Genomic DNA, 19229 nt, shown 5'->3' with positions numbered 1-19229 from the left:
TGTGTTGATACACTGGCCTGCAAGCTTTGTATCAAAGAAAAGCAGAATGATTTAGTTTGGAAGGGATCTTTCAAGATCATCTAGTCAACCTCATGCTATGGGCAGGGACCAGGTTGCTAAAAGCCCCGTACAACCTTGTTTTCAACACTTAGAGGTCCCCATTGGGCATCCACAGCTTCTGTCAGCAACTTGTGCCAGTGCCTCACCACCTTCACTGTAGAAAAATTTTTCCTTATGGCCAGAGTAAATCTACCCTCTTTCAGTTTAAAACTCCTGCCCTTTGTCCTGTCATTATTTCTGGGTAAAAATTCTGCCTCTGTCTCTCTGATAAGCTCCCTTAAATACTGAAAGACAGCAATGAGTGCTCACCAAGGCTCTTTCTTCTCCAGGCTGATCAATCTCAGCTCTTTCAGCCTTTCCTCAAGAAGAAATTATTCCAGCCCACCAATCATTTTTATGGCCTGCATCTACACTGACTGAATCAGGTCCATGTTGCAGAACCAGAGTCAGAATCACAGAATTGTTTAGGTTGGAAAATACCTTTGAGATCATCAAGTCCAACCTATGACCAAACATCACCTTGTTGCCTTGACCATGGCACTGAGTGCCACATTCAGTCTTTTCTTAAAAAAACTCAGGGACAGTGACTCCACCACCTCCCTGGGCAGCACATTCCAATACCCAATCAGCCTTTTTGTGAAGAAATTCCTCCTAATATCCAACCTAACTATTCCCTGGCACAGCTTAAGACTGTCCTCTTGTCTTTCCTGAACTGAGGACTCCACAGCTGGATGCAAAAATCCAGATGGGGTCTCACATATGTGGAGTAGAAAAGGGCAATCATGCCCCTTGACCAGCTGGACACACTGCTCTTTATGCTCAAGTCCAATTTTTCACATACTGTATCCTAAATTTCTTCTCCACTTAATCCATTTACCACATAGACTGTGCAGATTCTGTGGATTTCCCAGACCCAGGTGTTGAGGCAAAAAATCAAACCCAGAAAAATTGTGCATCTAAATCAAAAGACCACATCTGTGTAGAAACAAAGCCTAAGAAATTTTATTAAAGGAAGCATGTTGAGAAATTTGTGGAAAAGGAGGATCAAAAAATGGCAGCAGTTAAACAGCATTTGATCACGTATGTGGTGCCCAAGATTTCTGAGATATGGGAAGAAATATCTAGAGCTATTCATGGTTCATGTGCAGATGAACCTCTCTGTATTTTTAGAAAAAGAGAGTCTTGTCATGGACAGTTTAGTGGAATCAAAGAATTGTAGCTTTCTGTGTGTAAGAAATAAGTTGCCAATTACAGCTCTGATCTAGAACATAACAGAAAATAGGGTGGTGCTTGGGCAGCTTAAATTCTTTTCTGTTATGCACTGAGCAGAACTAGGAGAAGACTGAGTGTAAGGTAAAGAACATACATATCTTCCCGGACCTAATAAATCTATGTCCAAACTTCACAAAAAAGTTTTAAAACTTTCTTGATTAATCAGTGGTTTGTTTTCCTGTTTACAAACAATAAATTCAGTCAAGTGTCTGCATAATTCCTTTGGGTTTCAGAGTCTGGAGGGTATTTTGGAATTCCAGAACAAACAGTGCTAAACTCCATGATTAATGGAGAAGAAGTCTGGCACTTACTGTTTCCTATTTTCAGGGAACAACTTTGTGTTCTTTAATTTCCTTCACTCACAGGCCTTTTAGACATAATTTCAGGGTAGTAGTTAACAGTTTGCTGTGAGGTTGTGGGTGTGGCACACTCCCACTGAAATCAAGTGTCTTCTTCTGTGAAGACAGCTGTGTGAAAGGCTTTCAGGTGCTGCTGCTGGGACTATGTTTTTCACTGCATTGTCTGAACTCTGTGTCTTAGATTTGCATCAAAAATGTCTAGTCAACTGCGTCTACTTTGAATGAACTCTTTTCTGTGGTTCATTTCTCTTCCTTTCTGTACTCCCCTGTGCTCCCACACATGTATTTTTAGTTGTGTCCATCCTGTCCTTCTTCTGTGACTTCCAATTACTTGCTATCATCTGTTAACAATTTGCAAGTATCTGCTTTATGTCAAGGCATGGGAAAACAAAACTGGGAGAACAAAACAGAAAACAGTCTTCCCCAAAAAATTTTCCATTGGTAGTCAGAATTTTCTCATGTAACTGAAATAAGATACCTCTGTAAAAAAATCACTGGCATATATATTCTGCTGGTATAATGTAAGTATCCTTATAATGAGAGCTCTATCTGTCATAAAAATACCCAGTGACATAAAGGAGGGGTTTTGTTTCCCTGGGAATGCTAGTAGCTTGTTGTGCTAGAAGTTCAAGGATTTCTGGGGTCAGGAAAATTATTTTTATCAACTGCCTAGAGGTGGCACAGAGAGACTGAGTGGCACCTCAGAGATATATACATGTCATCATCTGGGCAGCTGTTACAATTTAACCTCAAAATGTAAAGCTATTACTGGCTTACCTTAGTACTCAGGGAAATGTTAATTTTCATTTGATCAGTGGTTGGAGAACATAATAGTTTAATCACTTGGGATAAATAATACAGAAAATGTCATTACAGAAGCTTCAAAAAGAGATCTGCCTTCTGGTAATCTATGGGGGCTCCAAGAATGCAGAAAGATAACACTTTTCTCTGAATTTCTGTTGGTTTACATACCTCCCAAGACTTTTCACAGAGTCTCAGAAACACAGCTATGTAACTTCTCTTTTACTTGAACTTAATTTATTTTCCTATTTATGTTTACTTTGAGAGATTTCTAAACAATCTGTGATGAGTGCTTTTATAGGATTAAAATTACAAACTCCAAATACAGCTCAAAAGAACCACTGAGACAACAGAAATGTTTTCCAAATAATTAAAATTCTGTATTTGATTATTATCCACTTGTGACTTGAACAAAATATTGCCATTGCTCGTAACAGGACATAAGCCTTGTACTGAGTTTCCAAGGCATCAGAACAGAAGCTAGTCAGATTTGCACTGTCTGAATGTTCTTTGAGCTGCTTGCAGCTTTGGTATGCTTCCTTTAATTGTGAGAGCAGTTTTGACAGGTTTTCTATGGGTAATTTATTTTTCTTGTGTTATTTTTTCTTTTCTTGGATGCAGACCTGGACCTGGACACATTTGGTTTAGCAAAAAAGACAAAGAAACTATCTAATATAGGTGCAAGGTACTATATATATTAAAACTCAGATGTAATGTAGAGCTACAGACTAGTGAAGAAAAAGCAAGGTACAAAAGTGTGTTAGCAAGAATACAAAAACTACTCCAAGTGAGCCCTACAGGGATGAAGAAGAAACTGTCAACAGAAGCCTGGCATTCTTCCTGGTGAGGGAGTCCAGATGCTGATGACTCACCATAACCCCACCACCCTCATCTGAGTGAGACCACCTTGGGGCCCAGGCAAAAAGGGGAGAGAGGTAAACACAACACCAGGAGAATGGGAAAAACCAAGTGTGTGTGGAGCAATTAATTATTTCTATAATAAAGAATAAAACCTAATAATGGTAAGTTAGCATAAACTTTCTGTAATAATTAATAATTCTTGAATGACACTGTTAAAGTTTCAAATATGTTAATAGATTTTTCACTTTATAAATAATGTGTGTTTTAGCTTTGTCATAAATAAGGTTTGAGTGTACACAAGCTTGGTGTGCAGGCAATGAATTTCTGTCTGAAGAATACACATTCCCTAGGAAACTTAGAGTTTTGGAACAACCCGTGCTATGTATAAGTGTTAATTTGCTATACTCAGCCATCTGGGAGGAATAATTCATTAGGCTTTTTACTAAAGGTAGGAGTGACATCAGAAAAATGATAGTGTTTTATCCCTCTTTGCAATAAAACACTATTTAAATCCAAATAAAAAATCACAGCTCTACATTTTGGGTTTGTAAAGAGTTATGTCTTTGCTACTTTAGAGGACAGTTCAACAGCAACATTTCATCTTCTGTATTTCAACTTATATAAAAAAAAAAAAATCTGCTCCTCAAGTGTTCTTGATGGTATATATTTTTTGAGGGAGAATTTTCAGCTGTGTTGTGTATATATGTTAGCCTTCACTGGATAAGTATTTCATGCATTGTTTTAAAAAACATTATTAATGGGGTATCTTGTTTACAAATACAGCATCACAGCCTTATCCAGGTAGGAATCCAGATCTGTAGCCCAATCTGTGGACCAAAGCAAGGTCAGACTGGGTTGCTCAGGGCTTTATCTGGTTGTGTCTTAAAAATGTCAGGGAACTGAGTCTACTTAAATTCCACTGCCTGACTGACTGAGTCCTACCACTCATCTTAATAAGCAGCCTGTCCCTGCCTTCTCAGTAACCTTCTCATGGGTGCTAGAAGGCTGCTGTAGGTACTCCTGAACCCTTCTTGTCTCCAGTTTGAACAAACATGGTTCCATCTGTCTGTGGCAGTATCTCTTCTCTATCCCCTGATCATCTTGGTCACTCTCTGCTAAACCTGCCCCAACTGATCAATGCCTGGTTTGTACTGGAGGGCCCACTACTGGCCACAGCACACAGATGTGGGCTAAGAAGTGCCTAATACAAAGGGATAACCGTTTTCCCTGATGGAGTGGCTACCCTCCTGTTAATATGGCTCAGGATGTTAGTGTCCACATGCTGGACGGTGCTTAGCTGGCTGTAGGCCGGTTCTCCCCAGTCTTCTCCAGCAGAGTTTCTTCCTTGCTGGTCAGTTCCCAGCCTGCACTGTTGGAAGCGGTGTCCTGGATGCAGGACTTTGTACCTGCTCTTGCTGAATTTTGTCAGTGTCCTGCTTGGCCCCTTTCCCCATCTGTTGTTGCAGAGCTCCACCTCCGGCCCCTAAGCCCATGTGCTCAGGCCACATGGTTTGGTGTTACTCACAAAACTGATGAGGGTGCGCTCTCTCTCTTCTTCCAGAGTTATTCACAGACACTAGACAGGACAAGGCACCAGGACAGGCCCTGGAAATACATGCTCATTAACAGCTTTTGGTAGGGTACAAAACACTAAGCACTACACTTCTATTCCAGCCAGACTTAAGCCCATCAAATTGTCCACCCCTCCACCAAATGAGGCACAAAAATTATGTGGGAGACCATGTCATAGTACCATGTCCTGACAACTAGGGTACTATGACTCCTTCCTCGTGCAAGCCACCACTTCATTTTGATACAAAGTACAACACTTGGTAAGTAGTTACCCAACAGTACTAAAATAATTCTGTATCAAACTCAGAAGAAAGGACTTATATCTCCAAGGAGCATACCTGACAGAAACTCTCCTGATGGTTTAAGGCTTAAAAAGCCTCTTCAAAGCATCTCTTATGTTTGAAAAAATGCTGAGTAATATGAAAGATTATTTATTAGTAAGAACATTTGGATTTGTTTGAAACAAGATTTTGATTACTAGTCAGTCACCATGAGGGTTACTTCTATACTCACTAAGCAAGAGTTAAGTTTTTAATTTATACCGGTACATTACATGTGTGAAAAAGATTAATCAGAATATAGTGCAAGTTGTGTTACATAAATATTGACTACTCTGTTAAGATGTGAATAATTAAGTCTGAATGAAGATGATGAAATGTCATTTTCCAAACAATGTAATGAGGCTGTTAAAAAAACACTTGCATGTCTATAAATACAGAATAGCTGTATAAAGACTTGTATACAAACTAGTGAACCATTGACCCCATTTCTTCCATTATTTCCTTTTCCACTTCTGAGTATGTCACAACTACTCACAAAGCTACTAGAGTGAGGTTTGGACTTCAGGAAAGATAGCCAAGGAAATGGGAACAATAATTTCTTTTACTACCTATTTTCTGTAATCTAAGTACCCACTTCAGTTCTGCAAAGGCCATAGGTTAGTAAGAACCTGTGTGTGTGGGAGAAGTGCCTTTCTATTCTCTTCCACCCCTTCCTCATGAATCTGTTATGAAGTTCAGAGAGGTTCTAAATAGTCTTTAACAAAGGGATTGTCTTAGCATTCCTGTCTAGATTTCTGAGCTGCTCAATAGGCCTGTAGAGAGGCAGAACCTCAGGCTCCCTTTTTAACAGGCAGATAAATTATTGCTGCTTTTTATGCATGGTGGCATTGTAGATTAGATTTAATGATCTCTCTGACTAGTCTAGTTATTTGCTGGATATATATTTCATACAATACCTTCCATTTTCCCATATATTTGCTTTAGGAAGATTTAGCAATACATTTTATGGACTTCTGCCATTCAGAAGTCTCTGAAGTGTGGAGCTTAAAATGAACTGTTTGGCTTCTACCATTTAATGGGCCTTTGCTGCCAAATTTTGTTTAAGACTGTGGTGCTTTGGCAGACTGAGGTGTTGCCCTGGGAACGCTGCTAAAGCCCCAAACGTTTAACTCTTGGTGTCCTAGTACAATCTGGAATAGAGGTACTATCATGTTCATTTTTGAAGGTTCACATTTCTCAGGGTAATGAGACTTATACTCATAGTAAGCTCTATGAGCTAAGCCAGTGCCTTCCTACTTAATTGTTAAGGCAATTAATTTTATTGACTGAGGAGTTTGGGGGCTACATTCCTATCTCTTTACTGTTTTAAAATACCAAACAGTCATTTGAATATTTTCTTATGGCTTTACTTGGTTCAGTGTAAAACTATTGAAATGAAAAAATGTTTTAAACCAGGAAGTTGAATTTAATTGATATTTTGACTCTAGCTCTGCTTTCTGCTCACTTTTCCGTTGTGACCTTTCTGGTACAGTGATTGAGATCCATCAGCATCTCCAGAACCTTTAGCAGAAAGACCCACTTCTCCTGCTGTGGACATGACTGTGAACACTCAGGATATGGGGCAATCTAATGTTTTGGCCAAAATATTGTGTTCTGATGTAGCTGAGAATCACCAAATCATATCTGTGGGAAAGGACATCTTGGTGTTTGGAAGAACACTACTCAGAACAAGGACAACCTGCAGTTGTTCACATTCAAGTATCATAAACAAAACTCAGGCCCAGCTCATTAAAACGCAGCTGCCTGCTGCTAGACAGTGGGAGCTTATTTGTGAGAGATCAGCAAGAGCAGGGCTGTTGCATGAGGGTGAGGGAGCACAGCAAAGTCAGCCTCAGGGCACCTGGGCAGTGCAGTGACAGTGCCAGCAGCCAAGCAGGCATCAGGTGACAGCCAGGTAAAGAGCAAGTCCCAGTTCCGTTTGGGAAGTGGTGGAGTCACCATTTCTGGGGATACTTAAAAGGTGGGCTTGTGTCAATTTGGGGCATGGTTTAGGGATGGACTGGCAAAGCTGGATTACTTGTTGGGCTCGGTGACCCTTAAGGTCTTTTCCAAACCAAACGACTCTTTGATTCTGTGTGTCTGAGGGAGGGCAGGGGCTGACGGCTTAGGGAGCAGCCAAAAGGGGCCTCCTGGGCAGCGGGGAAGCTGGTCATGGCCGGTTGAACATGATACCTAAATGCGGCCTGATGCGACGCTCTAAGACGCAATTTGCTTCATTTATCTTTTTATTATCGTTATGAATTTATCCCTCCCTCCCCCCGTGCACTTACGTAAAGGATCTTTCCTTCCTGCCCCTGATTGACAGCCAGAGAAGCTGCCGCCGCCGTTCCCGGGAAGGACCGGCCCGGGCCGGCCGGCGGGGCGAGGCGGCGCTCCCCGGGAAGGCGGCGCTCCTGCCGCGATCCTGCCGCGATCCTGCCGCGCCCCTGCGCGTCCGCGGCCGGAGCAGCGGGGACAGCGGGGACAGCATGGTGGCGCGGCCGCTGCTCCGCGCCGTCATCATGGGGCCGCCGGGCTCCGGGAAAGGCACCGTCTCCGCTCGGATTATCAAGCACTTCGGCGTGAAGCACCTCTCCAGCGGCGACCTGCTGAGGGACAACATGCAGAAGAAGACAGGTGGGCGCGGGGACGCGGGTGGGGATGTGTGCGCGGCGGCGACAGCCCCTCCTCCTGTCCCCGTCCCGCGGGAACGGTCCCCACGCAGCCCCGCGTGACACAGCTCCGCTCCCAAGGGAAGGGACGCACGCTCCCAACACGCGTTCCTGCCCTTCCCCTCCGAGAAGGGAGGGCACTGCCTTAATGTGGTTTGCTGCTCTCCACCTCCGTGTGCCCGCCGCGCAGACAGAGGTGGGGTGACTTCACACGGCTCTTCTGGAGGCCAGAGGCCACCGAAGCGGGCCTCATATCGGCAGCCCTGGGTCCTCCACACGCTGACACTTGTCAACCTCTTCATGAAAGTGGACGGGGTTGTCCTGTTTTCGTTGTTTCCTTAAACCTCATTGCTTCCTTGTCTTGGCTGCTTTTTGTAAGCACCCAGTGGTTTTTGTACGTGTTTCTAGTAGTTCTGATAGCTTCTCATGGTTTTTCCAGCTGGAAGCATCTTAAAAGGGAAAAATATTCACATCTTCTAACAGTCAAGGCAAGAGGCGGGGTTTTGGACAATCAGACTTTTTTTGGATGTTCATTGGATGGCTAGAAGTAGGGGTGCCTAGAATTGTTAGCAGCTATTCCAAAATTACGCCTAGTCCTGAGCTGGCAGGCATAACATAGTGGTGCTTTAAAAAAAACCCAAAACAACGTGCAAAATTTTCAAACTGCATAGCTTTTAAAATTATTATTGTCTTATGAGTTCATATCATGCTTAGGTTTCAGCAAGGTCTGTGTTTACATACAGTGATGCTTATACTAGATAAATATATGAATTATTCTTGCTGAACAGGTCTAGCTTGGCCTCTGGCCTCAGTTGAGATACCACAGTCCCTCTCTCTAGTGGATTTTTGCAATGATGGAAGGTTCCCTCCTGAGTTGCACATCTGTTTTTCTATATGGTGGGGTGAAAAACCTTGTAAGAGCCATCTCAGGCTGTGTGTGATGAAGTGAGAGTATTATTATTTCCAACAACTTCAAGCTGTAGAATATTCCATTCACTTGTAAGTATCACTGTAGTATTATGCCAAGGTAACTGGCAGTCTTAGTTTTGGAATACTCATAAGCATGTTTGAAGGTGAAGCAGCTGTGATGTGATTCCCATGTCTTCACACAAACTTTGTTTACTCAGTAAGGATAATGACTTTGGTACAGTGACTGACTTTACTATAGTTGATATTTTAGATACTCTAAGTTAAGAATTTGCGAGGAGTACACCTTTGTAGACAGACCTGATCATATTCATGCTATTTCTATTTGGTTTCTATAATATGTTTTTATTTACAGAGGGTCACAAAACTGTTCTGTTATGAACTTTCAGTGGAAGATGTGGTGGGTAGCCATTGCAAGAAAACAAAGGAAATGTTATTTTACCAAGTGTTTTGAGGTTTAAAATGTTTACTAAATACTTTCGGTTTTGTGCAAGACCACAGAGTACCAGAATCATGCTAAAGGTTGTGTGGGAAGAGGAAATTTCCAAGTGGAAATACCATATTGCATGAATTGAGGTGGGAGCCTGAAGTGATGCAGAGAAGTGATTACACAAAGAATTCTAGGTGGGCTGGACAAATGAAGGACTGTGAAGGAGAGCAAACATGTGAAATGGAAGTTTAGCAGAGACATTAAAATCCAAAATAAGGAAAGAAGTCAGTGGACAGCTTAAGAGGTGAAGTTCACTCTAAATTAGCTACAGCAGAATTTACCAGAATCTGCTACAGAGTTTCTCATTCACTAGTAAACCCAGATGAAACTCTACTGTAATTTCATTGAAAGTCAGTCACTAGTTTCAGAAATGGTTCCCAGAGGGTTGAGATGAAGTATGAGGTAGGAGGACTAGGTAGTACACTGAAACTAGGAGAACAACTGAGAGGCAACTCAGCCTAGACAAATTCAGTCAAGGCAAAGATCCAGGAGTTTTGATGACAACAGAAGAGTCCTGCAATTTCCAATTCTTTGGGAAATGAGTTACACTAAGATGGGCAGGTAAAGCCCTTGGAAAATTAGATAAAGCTAACAGAAGTTATATGGTGCAAGTTTTCTATTTGCTGTTTTGTGAAAATGGGCATTGTTGAAAAGTCCTGTTGAAGATGAGTGTCCTTATCATTCTGCAGTTATTATCATGTTCTTTTGGACAGTGGAGAGCCTGTGACCACTTCTCTAATGCTAAGGTAATTACTGTCTGGTTATGGCTAGAGCTTGACTGCTGTAATGTGGTTAGAACCTGCTGATCCTTTGTAAAGCCATGGAACATGGATACCTGCCATCACCTACAAAGGAAAGAAACCTGTATTACCTGTAATTCTGAAGATTGCCATGCCTTTAGTGGTTTCAGACCCAACCTGAAGAAACCCAGAACTAAATAAAACCTACAAAACCCCATGAAATCCCACTCCCAATAGCAGGAATGGGGGGTGGGGGGAACCAGCTCTGAGTTAGTGTATATATATGACTATTTGGGTATGGTTCTGCCTATTTTTTCCCCTCTGTAATCAGGACTTTCTAAATTACCTGAGTTCTGTAAAGGGAGGCAAAAGGCAGCATTTTTCAAGCTCTGTTGGTCTAATAATAGCTTGCCATGTTCTAAACCTTTCTGGGCCCAAAAACTCATGAATCTTTCCAAAGTAAGTTAGAATTGTTCCCTGTCAACCTTGTCTTGCAAATATTTTTAGATCACACATTAAACTACCTAGACATGATTTATTCCTTCTCCCAACCCACTTTTTCAGGGTATATGGTTCAAAGCACACTAGAATAATAAAAAAAGGTATGAAGAAGGGAGGTAGGGAAGAGACACTTTGTACACAGACAGACTGTCATCTTCTTTGCAGTTTGTGATGTGCTGGAGGACTCAGGCACCACAGTCTGACTCTTTTCCATATAGTGAGCTTGTTTTGAAGTCTGGACAAGGTGCGCAGTGCCTATTTCTAAATGGTCTTTGTACTTTTCAAAGCCTGACTACAGATGTGAACAGGCAGTAAGGGAAAATTGTTCCTTTATTATTTTTTTTTCTCATCACCGAATGCAAATCCTATTTGCATTATTTGGGGGCATGTACTGCTTTTCAGCTGCCTCATCTGAAGAAGGGCCTCTGTCCTGTTGCACGTTTCTTGCACTGAGTGATGTGACTGGCATTTATCATTGCTTTCTGCTCAAAGTGGTCATATCTGCGTGGGTATCTCCATCCATCCCATTTTCTCTTTAGTTTTCTGTAACTAGATCTTAACTGGTTGCAAGTAAAGGCTTCTGCAGACCCACAATAAAACCAGTCTAGCTGCAATTCTGGGTTACGTAACATAATTGGGTAATTGTTTTATAAGTGAAAGATATGGAAAATTTGTGCCTAGGACACAACACAGGCAACTGAATTTCTTCCTGGCTATATGTATGATTTGGGTGAACTACAGCATGCTACTGCCTGCCATGTAGGAGCATAGTGTGATAGCTGGAATGACAATGCGTGGATGGAATTTTAGTAAGCCAGTGGGATAAATGACTGGTACTAAATGTTAGTCAGTTCCATGCGAAATACTAGTGTTTGTGTACTTCCATAAATAGTGTACACTATCTATAAATGCCCTCTTGCCACTCTAGTAATCATAAAAATACATACCTGGCAAGCATGTCCCACTGCATACTGCCAAAGGCATTTATGTTTGTAATGAAGCCTAAGTGTAAGTTAATAACTAGCCACTAAGCTAAGAAAATAAACTTTCTTTTCATGAAGTCTGAGGGCTGATATATTAATAAACTTGTATCCTTTCTATTTTTTATTTTGAAGACTCTTGGTTAGTGGCCTCTCCTCATTTTAGTTTTTGGAACTTCACATATCAAATACATACTAGTAAATTTATTCAGAGGGTGTGTGTTTTGCCCTACAGGTGGATCTAATTAATCTGATATGTATTTGTATGGTCAGATCCTAGTTGATCATCTGGATATTTTTTAATTTTGGTAAGCATGCTGTCTGTCTTGTTTACAACTTTTCTCTGTCACCCGATCAAAACAATTTTTTTTTCAGGTTTGTGGCTTTTTCTCACTTGCTGGAGGTCAGAGATAGTGTAATGCAACTTTTACTTTTGCAGAAGTGGGAATCCTTGCCAAGTCCTACATTGACCAAGGACAGCTTATTCCAGATCACATCATGACACAACTAATGCTGAATGAGATAAAAGGTTTAGACCAGTACAACTGGCTATTGGATGGTAAGTTATCATGTTGGATGTCACTATATATGGAGAGAAAATCTGCTCTGGAAAACTTGGGACTGCTTTGGTTGCTGGTAGCCAGCTTGTTGTGAAACTTTCAGCAGATAGTCTGCCCCAGTTTCTTTGGCTGACAAATGCTTTGGATGTACCCTGCCCTCAGAACATTACAGGGATATTTAACTCATGTTAAAAAGGGTAGTTCAACACTCCAGAAAAATTTCAAAACTGGCAACGCTGGTATTTTTTATGATAATTCATATGGTATTTCCCCATTAAAATAGGCATTGAGAAGTTTCTTTTTAAAATATTTTCTTATTAAAGTCCTTGGGGAATGGAAAACTTTTGAAGGATGAGGCTTTGGAATTATCTAAACAGCAAGGTAGGAATGTGATGCGGTAACAAGATAAGTATGGAAAAGTACTGCAGCAGTGTGGAGTGCCATCAAAACTATTGCTCAACTGCCCTAAGAGGTCTCCTTCATTTGCTGTTTGGTTCTGTTCTCCAGAGTGAACTGTTTTGCAGTTCTGCAGTGTAAGCTCATTGCTTCAGCATTCTTGCTAGAGAGAAAATGCATTTGCTGTTGTCTCATGAACTGGATGGCTCTTGTTATTCCAGCCCCTGGGAGAACAGTTGGATGCCCAGCACAAAAACAGTGTCTGGGCTGGATACGTGTTTTTTCAGACTCTAGTCACAACCTGCCTCAGTAGATAAAGAAGTTATTGGTGTAGCTTTCTATTTAGAGGGAGTGAAAAATCCACAGTGGCCTCTCTCCCTAAGTGCTTTATTATAGTTATATTTGTATAGTTGCTTCTCCATACAGTGATATGTTCTCGTGGCTTTAGTCACAGCTGGGCTCCTTCCTGAGAGAAAGGCTTTATTCCCACAGTGAACAGTACAATGAAACCTACACCATAAAGCAAAGAATGGCAGATATTGGGTTTTTTTCCTTTAGTTTCAGGTCCCATGTACACACAGTTCTAATCTTGTGGATCTGGATGTGTAGCAGTATAGTAGTATAGCAGTATAGTAGTAGTAGCTGTGCCCACTGGCAGCTCTCAGCAGGAGGATTGTGTCAAAACCATAAGAGAATAAATCAATTTCTGCAGCATGTTAATGTGCTTCTGCCTTTAAACTTATGCAGCAGAAAGTTTGTCTGCATCAGCATTTGTAATGAAACCCAGTGAATTACTCTAGGGATAGCTCTGGCATAATGGGCTTCACAGGAACAACACTGTTCTGTTGAAATATGTTAACCCATAATCTTAAGTTTGGTAACTGCAATGCAGAACAAACAGATGGGGTCAGTTAGCTCAAACCAGAGCGGCTGAACTGCTTGCATGTTCACTTAGCCAAACACTCATTTACTGCCTTACAATAGGTTGGTGGCTTCTGGAGTCATAGCAGATGTAGCAGTCTGAGTCGTATGTGTCTGTGGGTGTAATCCATTTAGATTTACATGCTGTATAATCTAGAGCACTTTTCTCTGTGTTCCTGGAATCTTCATAATTCATCACCTCTTGCAGATCTTTTTCTGTATAGAGAGAACACTATGTAGGAAATGTCAGTTCAATTTCAATGAAATGCTTTCCTAAAAGCACTTCAATTTGTTGAGGAATTTTCTCATTACTCAGTCCAAAGCAAACTCAATTTCAGCTGCATAACTTAGAAACATGGTGGCTGTTAATAGTAAGAAAGAAGAGCAGTTCTTGAACAGTGTTCAACATCAGTGTTGAAGACCTGGCTCTTCCTCTGCTCTTACCATTTAGAAGCACTTTCATGCAATAATGTGAATGTGTGAGAAATAGGATGAGGGCAGCTCATGACTGTGATGCATGCCAGGTGCAAAAGACTTAATGCACAAGCAAGAACTTGGTCTGAGTTAATAAACTCTGTCTTTTTGTAATGTTTTTCCTTACTCATGCAATGGACAGATCAACATTATGCAAGAGTTTCTTAAGTTTGTGCCTATCGGTACTTGCCTTTATGAGGAAGTTTACTTGTACAGTATGATGCAAATTAGAAGCTACTGAAGAAAATGAGACTATTCTAGAGCTTTTTGAGGAGAGGAACTGTTCCAGTGAGTATAGGACACAATAGCATGTTCTGCAGTAGCTTTGACCACTGAAGGTCTTTGCTCAATATTTCATTTCAAATTCTTTGTGGAGATGTTGGCTTTCTTGTTCTTTGTTCCCACTGCACCCCTCTTAAGTTCCACTAGATTATCTAATAGTTTAAGGCATAGAATAGGGAGCCACAGAGTTCATGGGGAAAAATTCAGCATCTCTGAAGTGAAGAGACAGGTTCCTGATCAGCCTGAGTGTTCTCGCAGTCATCATATCTGAGGACACTTTGATACACTAAAACTTTCACAAACCTTCTAATAGGGAGGTAGGGAAGTGAGGTAGGGAAGAGACACTTTGTACACAGACAGACTGTCATCTTCTTTGCAGTTTGTGATGTGCTGGAGGACTCAGGCACCACAGTCTGACTCTTTTCCATATAGTGAGCTTGTTTTGAAGTCTGGACAAGGTGCGCAGTGCCTATTTCTAAATGGTCTTTGTACTTTTCAAAGCCTGACTACAGATGTGAACAGGCAGTAAGGGAAAATTGTTCCTTTATTATTTTTTTTTTCTCATCACCGAATGCAAGTCCTATTTGCATTATTTGGGGGCATGTACTGCTTTTCAGCTGCCTCATCTGAAGAAGGGCCTCTGTCCTGTTGCACGTTTCATGCACTGAGTGACGTGACTGGCATTTATCATTGCTTTCTGCTCAAAGTGGTCATATCTGCGTGGGTATCTCCATCCATCCCATTTTCTCTTTAGTTTTCTGTAACTAGATCTTAACTGGTTGCAAGTAAAGGCTTCTGCAGACCCACAATAAAACCAGTCTAGCTGCAATGGACAGCTGTATCCTGTACTGCCTCTGGTAAATGGATTTGGCTTACTGCAGCTGAATAAAACAGGTTTGTAATGGCCACCACCTTAAGCCAGACTTACACAGGTCTGAAAGTGAGATATATCACAAATGTTTCTAGGTGGTTCTGAGGGAAACTCTTCACTGGAGCTTCTATTATTCCAAATGTTGATACAGTGCTTTTATTCAGTGTAGTGGTATATGGTGTATATATAAATATAGGGTCTTTTTGCACTTATGTTTTGCACTTTTGGGAAGATTATTAGCTGAAATGAAGAAATAAAAGCTGGGAGGCATTTAAAAAGTTAAAATGCCATGACGCACCGAAATATATTGGAAAATCTGATGTCTCTTCCATCTTTATAGAACATGACAATGCTTTTTGGTTTTTTTGCTGTGTAACAATTATTTTCTTTAATGACTCAATCCAGGTAATTTTTGCTATAACTCTGCTTTCAGAATTTTATGAAGTTGTTTCCTTTAAAAAGGTTTCCCCAGAACAGTTGCTCAGGCAGAAGCGCTCGATAAAGAATGTAACATAGACACTGTGATTGACCTAGACGTTCCATTTGAGACCATAAAGTGTCGGCTTACAGCACGCTGGATCCACCCTGCCAGTGGCAGAGTCTACAATCTCGAATTCAGTCCTCCCAAAGTGCAGGTAAGCAATATGCATTGCTGTTGGCACTAAATAAGTACTGCATTGTGTTTGCTAGCTGCAGTAAAATATTGTTTACATAATGTGTTTCAAAACACAGCAGCTCAGAACAAAAAGGCTCATTTCTTGGGAGTGCAGAATCTTTCAGTTAACACTGTGCTGGTACGAGGGTATGTTAGTGACCTGGCAGAACTTTAAGGTGTTGGACAACGTTATTTGTCCCCTGCAGAGCAGAACACCATGATGTTTTGTAAGCACTTGTTAAAGCTGTTCACTGATCTGGAATACTGTCTGCCTTGTGCACTGGCACAGGATCTGGGCATGGTCTTAGCCTGTTTGCAGCCTGTACAGTCCAAAATGTAGATTTCTTTTCCTTCCTCCAGAGGAGTAATGCTTTATATACAGGAAACACCAAACCACCAGTCAGAGGAATCCACTTAATGCTTTCCCTGTGTTTATATTTAACCAAGATGGGTATTTTCAAGGGAAGAGCTGCTGTACTGCAAAACTGGATGTAGAAACTTTCAAGTCAGGGAAGCTTTTCAACAGATTAATTTTTAACAGATTTTTATGACTTGAGATATCCTAAAGAGGAGATTGAAGATAAAGACTGTACATTGTTCCCTTAAATTTTTTCAAGAACAATTTGCTTTAGTGCAACTCAGCTAAAACCGTATTTCATCCTTAACTCTAAATAACTTAGCTGTTGTGGCATCACATTTCACTTGGAAGCTCTATTAATTTACATCAGATATAGAGCAGGCCCTGCAGCTTTTGAATTTTAGTGTTGCAGGACAAGAGGACAGCTTGAAATACCAGGTAAGCACTGGAAGTGAGCAACTGAAAATATTGCCTTTGTTTTGTTTAAAACAAGGTGCTTAAAGTCATGGTTATTTTCAATTGCAGAAGAGCACAGGCAAGATGGAACAGAGAATTCTCAGACTTACCAGAGTAGGCTTCAGCTGCCAGAGCTTTGCTATTTAGGATCTGTCTTACCTTTCACTAATTAGCAGACTTACCACAACACAGTAGACTGCAATACTTAAATTGAAAACATGGAATAGAGCTAAACAGGTGAAATACAGTTGTCTCTATTATCTTACTAAACCTGCAAAATGCTTGCTTACTTAGTAGGAACATTCACACATTAGGTCCCTACCTCTGTAGGGAAAGCTTCAGCTGACTCTCATGCCATTTTTTTGTACAGCTGTTGTTAAATAACTCTTCTGTTTTGTGACTTAAAATCAAATGGCCATTAACTCCTTTGCCCATTTTAGTATTGTCAAATGAAGGTCCAATTGGTCTCTTATTTCTTGTTATACAGGAATATATTACCAACAGTATTGTTTTCTCTTGCATGTGAAGGTTTTGTCTTCATATTCCCCATATTCTATGAATGTTCCAGAGGACAAATTAGTCAAGTTACTATGGTCTAATATTCACTGGGAATACTGAGAAAATATTTTTAATTGACAGACTGTTTTACTGGAAAGTCAACAACTTAACATTCCAGACAAGAACACAGGCAGCAGCCTCTCTTTATAAGCAGAAATCTACACCCTGATTAAGTGGAAATTAATCATAATTTAAATAGAAAATGACATAAAGCATGCTTAAAGAGAAGTAAAAAGTATCCTCTGGTATTTGCTTTTAACCATGATTAGGGAATTGATGACATTACTGGCGAGCCCCTTGTTCAGCGTGATGATGACAAGCCAGAGACTGTCAGCAAGAGGCTCCAGGCTTATGATGCACAAACAAAACCAGTCCTAGAATATTATCGGTAAGTAGTAAAATCTGTTCTTCAAAATTCCAAAATCTTACTGTGCATCAGCATAGTGAGGAACAGATCTCTCTGCTACAGAATATATTACACCACAACAGTGAGTGTGGTGTGAGTAACTGTGTAGCTTTCATGAACTCAGTCAGAAATCAACCCAGCAGAATGAGTATGATTTTCCAGGGCTGCATGAGACCTTCTGGAACCTGTATGGTAAAATAACCTGCCACTGCAGCCAGCCACATTTAGCTTCATAAAGAATGCTATGCATTACTCAATACATCATAGTACTGCTATGAGCAACAACAGCTCTGGTGGGTGAGGTAACAGACAGTTCCTTTTTTTGCAAGAATTTACAATATTTTGTTTTCTGGATGTATAAGTAGAACTCTGCTAATAAGTGCAATGGGTCAAGAAGCCATACACAAATAGAGAAACTGTTAATGAGGATTTAAATGTGGCTGTTCTAAGAACAGGACTGTGACTAGAACCAGCTAGCAAGACTCTTTAGGAATAAGTAGCTAATTCAGAATTGTCATTTGCATTGTGGAGTGGAAATAAATTACTAGTTCTTTTAAGAGTCAAAATTAGACACAATGTTTCTCCTAATGTAAAGCTGCAAGCATCATACTGCTGATATATGGATTTGTAGGTCACCATGTAGAGCTCTAGTCTTCCCTTGCCTAGACAAAGAAATCAGACTCTGACAACATCAATGGTTGTCCTTTCTGTATTTCCATATTCACCACCCTTCATTGTATCCTTCCAGGACTGTTGAGCAGAAATTAATGTCCAGCCTGCACTTCCAATGCTACAGCTTTCTTGGTGTTACATCACATGCATATTTTCACACTCCTGCCAGGGTAATCTTCAAGTGAGGTGGAGATTTTGGAACAATTCAACAATTTGACATCTGTAATGCTTTCTTCTTTTTCTTCCTTAGGAAAAAAGGGTTATTGAAATCCTTTTCTGGAACAGAAACCAATAAGATCTGGCCACATATCTATGCCTTCCTTCAAACCAAGTTGCCAGATGTGAGCCAGAAAGATGCTACCAACCCCAGGTGAAAATGGGTCAAACTTCTGCTTATCTGTCATAGCTCACTCCCAATTACATGAGATTCTGCAATCTAGATTTGTCCAAGTAGTCTACCAGACTCATCAATAATTTAAGTCCAATGCTGTCCTTAACTTACACTATGGTAGATTTTGTTGCCTGTGGTTACCACTTTAATGCTGTATTTTTTTATATTAAATATACCTAATTTCAAAAATACAGTAACTGTCTTTAACAAAAGCCAGTACTCTTGTGTCTCTTATTTGGAAAACACATTTGCAATATTGATTGATAAAGGACACACATTTCAGAATACATCATAATTAGAAAGCACATTGACTGATTTACTCAATCAGTAAATGAAGCAATGACAAGAACATGCAAGCACATTCCTTGAACATGTGCCTAGCTGGAGCTAGCCAGAAGCTGCAAAGGACAATGACCACTGGTCTACAAAGAGTCATTTCAGACCAGAGCTCCTGTGTATGGAAACTGAACTTATGGAAAGGTTAGCTTCGTGTTTGCTTACACAGATGTGACTTGATTTTGCTCACCATAAATTGCACTTGTATCAGGGCAAATTGTCTAAGCAAGTATTATGTTTCTATTTCTTCCCTCAGAGCAATATTTTGCAGGCATGGGAAATGGAGTTTCAATGATGTGTAACACATTTGGTAAAGCCTCTGTTTCTGTGTGACCCTG

At 40.6% G+C, this 19229-nt stretch overlaps 1 protein-coding gene across 1 annotated transcript; it reads left to right on the top strand.

Moving 5' to 3' along the window:
• Nucleotides 1-7534: 7534 nt before the first annotated feature.
• Nucleotides 7535-18767, top strand: AK3 (adenylate kinase 3). Its single transcript, XM_036403189.2, has 5 exons — nucleotides 7535-7882; nucleotides 11995-12114; nucleotides 15522-15694; nucleotides 17356-17474; nucleotides 18415-18767. Exons 1-5 carry the CDS (start codon nucleotides 7735-7737, stop codon nucleotides 18536-18538), a joined length of 684 nt encoding a protein of 227 aa, XP_036259082.1. The 5' UTR covers nucleotides 7535-7734; the 3' UTR covers nucleotides 18539-18767.
• The last annotated feature ends 462 nt before the right edge of the window (nucleotides 18768-19229 follow it).

The sequence above is a fragment of the Molothrus ater genome, chromosome Z (genome assembly GCF_012460135.2).
Source record: "Molothrus ater isolate BHLD 08-10-18 breed brown headed cowbird chromosome Z, BPBGC_Mater_1.1, whole genome shotgun sequence".
Taxonomy (NCBI): domain Eukaryota; kingdom Metazoa; phylum Chordata; class Aves; order Passeriformes; family Icteridae; genus Molothrus; species Molothrus ater.
This window is presented reverse-complemented; position numbering and strand designations above follow the sequence as displayed.